We start from the raw sequence: 7,982 nt of genomic DNA, 5'->3' as shown, positions 1-7,982 counted from the left end.
TAAAATTCACATTTTATTTATTTCTTAAAGTCTCTTCAGTGCTTTTTTTGTCTTACACAGAATTGAATGGCATGTGTAATCTTGTTAATGTTAATAAAAGACAGAATAAAATGTATATCTTGTTAAAAGAATTCGTCCTAATGGTTTACATTAAATATTTTTTCCCACTCTTCCTCATTCTTGATTTATTTACAGATCTCAGATAGATTAATTCGTTCATCTTCAGTTGCTGCTTTATCTCGGAGGATGAAGGTGGCCATGGACCTGGAGTCTGTCCTGGTAAGACAGTCTTTCGGAGTTCATCGTGCATCCTTTTACACCTATGGGCAATTTAGCATATACTGTAGCTGATCAGCCTACTGGCATGCTTTTGGAGAAAAACATTGAGCTTTGAGGAAACCCATCATGAACATGGGGCGAACATAGACACAGTAAAATCAAACCAGGAACCCTGGAGCTGTGAGAGAGCAAGCACTTCCTGCTGTGTCGCTGTGCCGCCCAATTAATTTAATTGCCGTGTCCTAATGGTGTGCAAGTCCTGTATCGATATCCATGAACGCTTTCTTGATAAAAGCCTGCAGTCTAGATTAACTGAAGCAAAAATGTCTATTAGGTACATTAAATCGTCATTACTACAGCGAGCTGTAGAACGAAAGACCAGCAGACTCCTGTAGGACACCTTCAGGTTCATCTAGCACCACCTGCACATCTAGAATCACTCACGCTCATCACCAGTTAAACCATTAGGACCATTTGCACTGTGATAACCCATACCTTTAGTAACTATTACAAACCATTAGAAAATCACCAGGAACCAATAAAAACCTCAAATGGTTGCCATTATTTTTTCAATTTGTAGAATTTACACTCTAATTTGTACAGACAAATGATTCCGCACATGCAGAGAAAATGATGATAACAAATAGGCAAACATGTTAATATGTAACAAAGAAAGCAGCAAATGCTCACAATACACATAATGTTTCATTTGTACAAAAAGAACCGCCACCGACAAACCACAGATGGTTTGAAACCTCTAACACAGAACTTTATTTACGAGACATACGATTCAGGCTTGCTCTGAACCACTCCATTCCCAAGCCCCACCCTACCCTCTGCTATACTCGATCTACTTGTTGAGATATTTGGCCACCGAGTGGTAGGCGAGCAGGATCTCTGCGTCATTGGGGCATGTGTAGCAGAACTCGTCCCGCTGGTAGGCTTTCTCCAGGTACTTAGACAGACCAGTGAGGGCTGCAGGGATCCCAAAGTCACGATATTTCCTACACACAACCTGAGAACAGAGAGCAATGTGTTAACATCCAAAATAGGAGATAAGTGTAATTCAGTCAGGCATAGTGAGTATATTGTGATTATATACAACATTAACAGTCAGTATACACAAACAGACTGGTTTATAGCATATATGGGCATATGGTTTTGTTTACACCAATGCATGGGGTGTATAAGAAATACTACACACTACAGGTTGAAATGAATACAGCCCTGCCTAAAAGGAATAATATACAGTCACATTGAGGACAGTGGGGATGCCGTTTTTTTATATAGTCCTTTCAACTCAATGGTTGAAACTGCAATGTGCTATACAAAGGAGTTTATTGTAACCAACAGGTGCTTGGGGGTAAAAAGAAAAAAAAACTGCCATTCAACTGGTTTAGTTAAGCAATTTTTTGCCCATAGCATGTTGTGGTTACCGTAATACCCTGTATATAAACTCACTCCAATATATATATATACATTACCATTCAAATCATTTATAAAGTGTTAGATTGGACATTCCAGTGAAGGTGATTTTGATCTCTACTGATTATATGAGACAGGGGGAAGAGGGCGGGGCTTCCAGAAGGTGTTAGTTCATATCGGAGGCGCCAAAATGCTGTCAATCATTTCAGACTGCTATGCTGATTGGCTGATTTTTGGCATATATTTTGGATGATGAAGGTCTGTGAATAGCATCGAAAGGGGCAGTGCTTGTTTTGCTGAGTAACTAGCGATCAGAAGGTCCAGGTTCCAATCCCAGGAGTGCCAGTGTTTACATTCTTCAGAAAATGGCTGAAGGATGTGTTCAGGGATCTAATAATAGCTTTGTAGTACTTAGAATCTAGACCCGTAACCACTGAGCCACTATTACGACATAATAATAAAAGGCATAATGTTTCGAACCTTTACGATATGTAGTTTGGGAAGAAGGTTGCAGTCAGCGAGAGTGAGCGAATCTCCATCCAGGTAGGTTCGGCTGGATTGAGTCAGATTTGGGTTCTTATCCAACTCGTATGGAAGAGGGGTGAGCAAGTACTGATCCAGCTTCATCAGGCTCTTCAGAAATTTCTTTTCCAGCACTGGAAATACATACAAATGAGACTAATATGTATATAGATAATTAAAGGAAATACCTGTATAAAGTATATTAGTAAGATTTGGGGTCACAACTAGCTGCCTTGGCATAGATTTAACAAATCTGGAACACCATTTTTAAAAAAATATATTCACATTTCCATTCATTTGAAGGTGGAGCGATCTCTGACATGCCAGTCCCCCTAGAGCGCAGTTCAGTTGAACCTTGTGACCAAATAAAGCTGCATATGATTTACATTTACATGTCAATCAAACCTTATCAACCTAGAGGATTGATACCCTTCCATCTAAAAGGACAAGTGATCCCAAATAGTGCCACAGCATAAGACAGCCTCAGTGTAGGGGTCCAGCCTTCAGACCTGCATTGCTCTATTGATATACACAACACATGTGCTTGCAGTCATCAACAGTACGGTAAAAGATGACACATGAATCCACACTTTGTTTTTTCCACTGTGCTATATTTAACTGTATATTTAACTATCGTTAACTAACTGTGGTTTTAGCACCACTGTGCTGTCAAAGCTGTGACCAGTGGTTTATGCACTGTAATGTTACTACAGCCGTAGTAAATGGACTGTTCAGTCATCTAGTCATCTGAAGAGTTGTTTTTATTTATTTATTTACAAATCATAGTCATTAAACGTGCATATTCAACCACAATTCCTATTAAAACGGTGCTCCTGACTTGTAGAATCTACACCAAGGTGCATTAAAGCTTTCCTGCGGCTTTCCTGATGTCACTTTAGCCAATGTTTTTATTGAAACGCAGCCAGTTGAGCAGTCTATGTGACGCCATTTTCCAAAGAATATTCTTCTTTCCATCTCGATCCAAAATCAAATAAGGCTAACTGCTCAGCATTTTTATACATGCTGCAAAGCATGCTAATGCTCCAGTCTATAACGCCTTACACTTTCCCCAGTCCAATTTATTCCAGTTATTTGTACAGTTTAGGACTTGTCTGTACACACACCCAGGCATATTTTTCATATTATCTCTGTAAGGACCTCCCACTGGCATAGTGATTATTGCAGCTAATTAATGCTATGCCTACACCTAAACCTAACCCTAACCTTAGCCTTAATACCTCAGAAACCAAAAGGAAAAAGGTTTTCCATGTGGGAACCCCAAATCTTGCAAAGCTGTTAGATATTATTTAAATATATACATGTATATCCTTGTGTGGACATTTGGTCCATATAAAACACACACACACACACACACACACAAATCCCATTTAGGGGAACAATTTCTCACTGTCATTAAGTCCAGGGTTGGGGTTTTTGATGTAAGCAGAGAACTTGTGGAAGATATCATCACCAGCACTGTTAGACTCCTTGTAGCGACAGCACAGTTTAGGATATCTAGAATGACAAACATGCCAACATGATATGATCTTTTATCGGAAAAATCATACAATCGTAAAGATCTTGTCACTAATGCTGGCATACAACATCCTCACTGTAATGTATGACATGCATTTAAGAATGCAACCAGTAAGATACGACACTTTCCCCTAATGCTGCAAGGTGAAACTCACTGTGGAGGTGCCAAAGTCTCTTCCAGAAACTCTTCGATCTTGTTAGTGTCAGTGCGTACCTCTCCGTTATAAAGGAGGAATGGGGGCTGTGAGCCTGGTGCAAGGTCCTTCAGAACCTCTGGAGCTCTACAGAAAAAAAAAAGAAGAAGCAATTGAATGGTACTTGTTTCACCAGACTGACCGCTGATTCAATCTGCCCCCAGGAACAGGAATGGTGGATTAATTCTTAGAAAAATATTAAATCTAGCACCGGACATTCTTCAGTTTGACCCTTAAAAGTCACAAACCATGTTTTTGGCCATGTCAATCTACCTTTGTAGAGAATTCTTTTGGGAAGTTAATTACATTGGTATATTTAGTCCCAGAAATCTTAATGCAAAGGTCCTCAAGGTACAATACACTTCTTTTTCAATTAATAAATACATAGAAAATAATGTTGTGCTTAAAGAGTTCCCTCGGTTCCCCTGTAACAAAACTTAATGGTTCCGTTTAGAATCCTGTAACTGGTTTTTTTTCACCAGTACAAGATTACATGTAGGTTCCCATTAGGAAGCTACTACATTCAATAATCAAAAACTCTTGAGAATTTTTAAGGTAAATTAACCATAGCATACCCTTTCGACGGTACCAAATGCTATTAAATGCTAAGTTGTGTGTACCTTATAAGCTTGAAAGTGGCGCATGGTGACCAATGGCTACATTCTTTCACAAAGAAATGATCAAATCTACCACTGTAAAGGGTTCTTTTGGTTTGCTCCACCGGGGTAACCATTAAAGATTCAATATAGGACCCTACAACATAGAGTTTTATAATAGGTTCTTAAAGTAAAACAAACATTTAAGGAAGTAGAAAAAGTACATTATCTGGTGATCTACGTTCATAGAGAATACTGTTTAGCTGACAAGAAGGGATCAGTGGGGGGAATTCTTTAGAAATAAATTTTACTACTTTAAAGGTTTCTTTGGTTTGTCTCACTGATGATCCAATATAGGGCTATGTAGAGTTTCCTAACAGGTTCTAAGTGAAACCCCTTTAGGGAGCTATTGAGGAGATGTTTTGTAAGATGAAAAAAGGTGACTCTCAAGGGTACCACCCCAATGACTAGTGTTTGAATGTTGAGATCACAGACTAGTACCTTTCTTCCAAGAATAAAAGTGGATTTACCTCCAGGAAGAGGTTTTCTGATCACTTGGTTCATTCTTAAGAAGGAAAGAAGACATCTAGCACCTAAATGGGTTCTTCAGTTTGACCTCTGGGGGAACCATTAATGGTTCGATTCCAGAGATTTCCTTTCAGAATAGATTCCAAGTGAAAGATCAGGGCTGGGACTAAACTAGGGCGGACGATTGCTGATAGCATGGTTGGGTAGCTAACACTAATGCTCTCACCTCTTCATGTCAACTGTGGTGAGGGTAAAATTAACCCCTTTAAGCCAGAGAATCATGAAGAGCCGCTGGCAGAATGGACAGTTGCCAACTCCTTCACCATCATCACTTGCCTGTGGAGGAAACAAAAACTGATGTTTAACACTAAAATGGGTGTAGTGAGTAAGAGGCTTCTTCCTCTTTGGAGTCTTCTGTCTTTTCCAGAGCTTAGTCATTCCAAATTTTGTTGATAAATTGTGTGATTTTGCCCCAGGAAGTGCAGGTTTTTACACCAGGTTCTTGAAAGTCTTGAAACAAGTTTTAAGTCTTTTAAAGAAATTTTTATTCTATCCATACAATTCTATCCATTTAACATGACAAAAGTAGTCAATCTAGCATGGTCTAAATGTACTAAAAACAGAAAAAATACAAAAGCATGCCAGAAAGATGTCTGACCTTGATGAAGAGTTCAATCTTTGGTGCCTCTGCCATGTCTCTGGTTGTGCGTCCTCACCTCCTGTGGTCTTACTGCTGTCAAACCTTAACTAGCCAACCAAATAGCAATGTTTACATCACTGAGTCCCAGAAGGCCCAATCATCCACTCAAGTCCAAGGATCGTAGTCAAACGGTATTCCTTTAGGATCGATCTGTTCAAAACCCTTCGCAAAGCAAATTCAAAATGGCAAAATAACCTTTTTCAAGCAATACACAGCTCTCTATCTTGCTAGTTTCTGTCTGAATCTCTTCTCCGTCTGTCTCTTACCACACCCGATGAGCATTCAGAATACCTGCCCACTGGACTGACCTGTCCAACCTGTCTCATTCTCTCACTCTAGCTCCAGTCACTGACTTGCCTTAAGACATATCAGTGCACTTTTACTGTCTTCCTCCTCTCTGTCACAACATTGCCACAAAGAAAGACACTGGTGCATGGAGAGGAACAAATATTAAAGCTTTTACAGCTAATGTTCATCATCCCCCGTATTGTCATTGTCAGAGCTTTGAACCTGTTGGAAGTGATTTGTGTTATCTGTATGACATCTTTTAGTGACGTATACGGAAGACATGATAATATGATAATACACATGGCTTTCCATAGTGGTTGATGCCAGCGTAGATAACCATCCTGTGTAACCTGACACCAAACTGCAGGCAAAATACAGAGCAGATTCCTACATACACGTCATTGCTTTGCAACTCCTGAGGTAAAACTGGAGACGAGGAGCTGTCGGTGATGTAAGCTCTTACATGAAACAAACTATGCCGCCGTGTGAAAGCGAGAGATCTTGCAGAGACGCCTGTAATCTGTTACTGCGATTTCAACGGCGGCCTTTCGCGGGTGCAGGCGCAGCAGTTTCTACATTTCTAGCAGCTGTCTCATTTGGTACACGAAACCTAGGGAAACGCATGAGCTGGATGTAGAAGGAAAGAGTGACTCAGCAGTGAGGTGTGACAGCATAAATCAGATACATTAACATAAACCAACATACAAGTAGAAACATGCATGATTCGTGCATTAGGCAAGACACTACGGATCGTTTTTAAACAATAGCTATCACAATCGTCCGCATCCAGCTGGTAGATCTTTTTTCCCCCAAAATGTCCCTTTATTTATGCACACAACGCTTTGTATAGCTAAACATATATAAATGTACAAGCATTATAAAGCCAAAATTCTAGAATATTATATTTATAATTATATCTAGAATTCTACAAAGAAAAAACTGAAAAAACCATTTTATCACTATATATATATATATATAGTATTATCACATGTATCTCTATAGAGTCCATATGGGTTCCCTAAAATACTTTGTATTGAAAAAAATGAAAAAAATTATTATATGATTATTATATGGAAAAAAATATTTGATGTGAGATATGATGTGAGAATTTTAATGTTTACTTTTTTCAAGACTTTTACAATCCAGCTTGTTGGAAAGTTAAATTCTTAAGAAAACATATTTTTTCGAAATGAAAATTCAAGCTTTCATAAATGTTGATCATCTAGATTGATGAGATTTGGGGTTGTGAATGCAGCAAAAAAATAAAATAAAAATGTAAAATTATTTTTTGAATAATGTGTTTTAAAAATACAGTGTGACTTTAGTTGTTTCCTGTCTAGAAAGGTTTTATACAGGAACTTCATCTCGATCTGAAGCCCTGCTCATTCATGCAATTATTCAGTCAGCCATACTTCAACCAAAGAGCTGAAGATGGGCAGATCACGGCCAGAAAACCTCAGATTCGTGTGATCGTGGCTGTGAGGCTGATGCGGTCTTCTGAAATGGCAGCATGGTCTGTTGTATTCCATCGACCTCAAGGTATTGTAAGCTTATCTGCTCAAGATGGTGGTATGGTACAAAGTGATGTTTTGAGTAACTGTTACCTTTCTGACAGCTCTAACCAGTCTGGCAAATCTTATCTGATCTCTGTCATCAAGAAGATAATTCAACCCACAGAACTGACACTCACTGGATGGTTTGGGGATTTTTTATTTTTTTTTGGTTGATTGGTTGCTTTCACAACATTCTGGGTAAAGTCTAGCGAGCACTTTGTGTTAAAATCCCAGATATTATATTCTCTAAAGTGCAAACGAGCCTGTCTGGCACCAACCACCAACTCTATGACCAGTATTATGGATTATGTATAAAGGTGTTTCTAACAAAGTGTTTTGCTGAGTATATACGCCCATATGT

The 7,982-nt window shown here is 38.9% G+C and overlaps 1 protein-coding gene across 1 annotated transcript; it reads right to left on the bottom strand.

Annotated features, from left to right (window-relative positions):
• Positions 1–76: 76 nt before the first annotated feature.
• Positions 77–6,221, bottom strand: clic3 (chloride intracellular channel 3). The gene is made up of 6 exons (XM_058416285.1): positions 5,739–6,221; positions 5,307–5,416; positions 3,918–4,043; positions 3,635–3,741; positions 2,185–2,360; positions 77–1,294 (listed from the first exon to the last, which is right to left on the bottom strand). The coding sequence occupies exons 1-6, from the start codon at positions 5,772–5,774 to the stop codon at positions 1,130–1,132; spliced, it is 720 nt and encodes a 239-aa protein (XP_058272268.1). The 5' UTR covers positions 5,775–6,221; the 3' UTR covers positions 77–1,129.
• Between the last annotated feature and the right edge of the window lie 1,761 nt (positions 6,222–7,982).

This window comes from Hemibagrus wyckioides, linkage group LG18 (genome assembly GCF_019097595.1).
Source record: "Hemibagrus wyckioides isolate EC202008001 linkage group LG18, SWU_Hwy_1.0, whole genome shotgun sequence".
Taxonomy (NCBI): domain Eukaryota; kingdom Metazoa; phylum Chordata; class Actinopteri; order Siluriformes; family Bagridae; genus Hemibagrus; species Hemibagrus wyckioides.
The sequence above is the reverse complement of the archived record's forward strand: the minus strand, read 5'-3'. Positions and strand labels throughout refer to the sequence as shown.

Excerpts from the sequence above, each read along its gene's own strand:
- clic3 (XM_058416285.1), bottom strand. The coding sequence starts at position 5,774 with ATGGCAGAGGCACCAAAGATTGAACTCTTCATCAAG. Across the intron at positions 3,742-3,917 it reads GAGACTTTGGCACCTCCACA|ATATCCTAAACTGTGCTGTC; the intron begins GTGAGTTTCACC and ends TTGTCATTCTAG. Across the intron at positions 2,361-3,634 it reads CAACCCTGGACTTAATGACA|TGCTGGAAAAGAAATTTCTG; the intron begins GTGAGAAATTGT and ends ATGTATTTCCAG.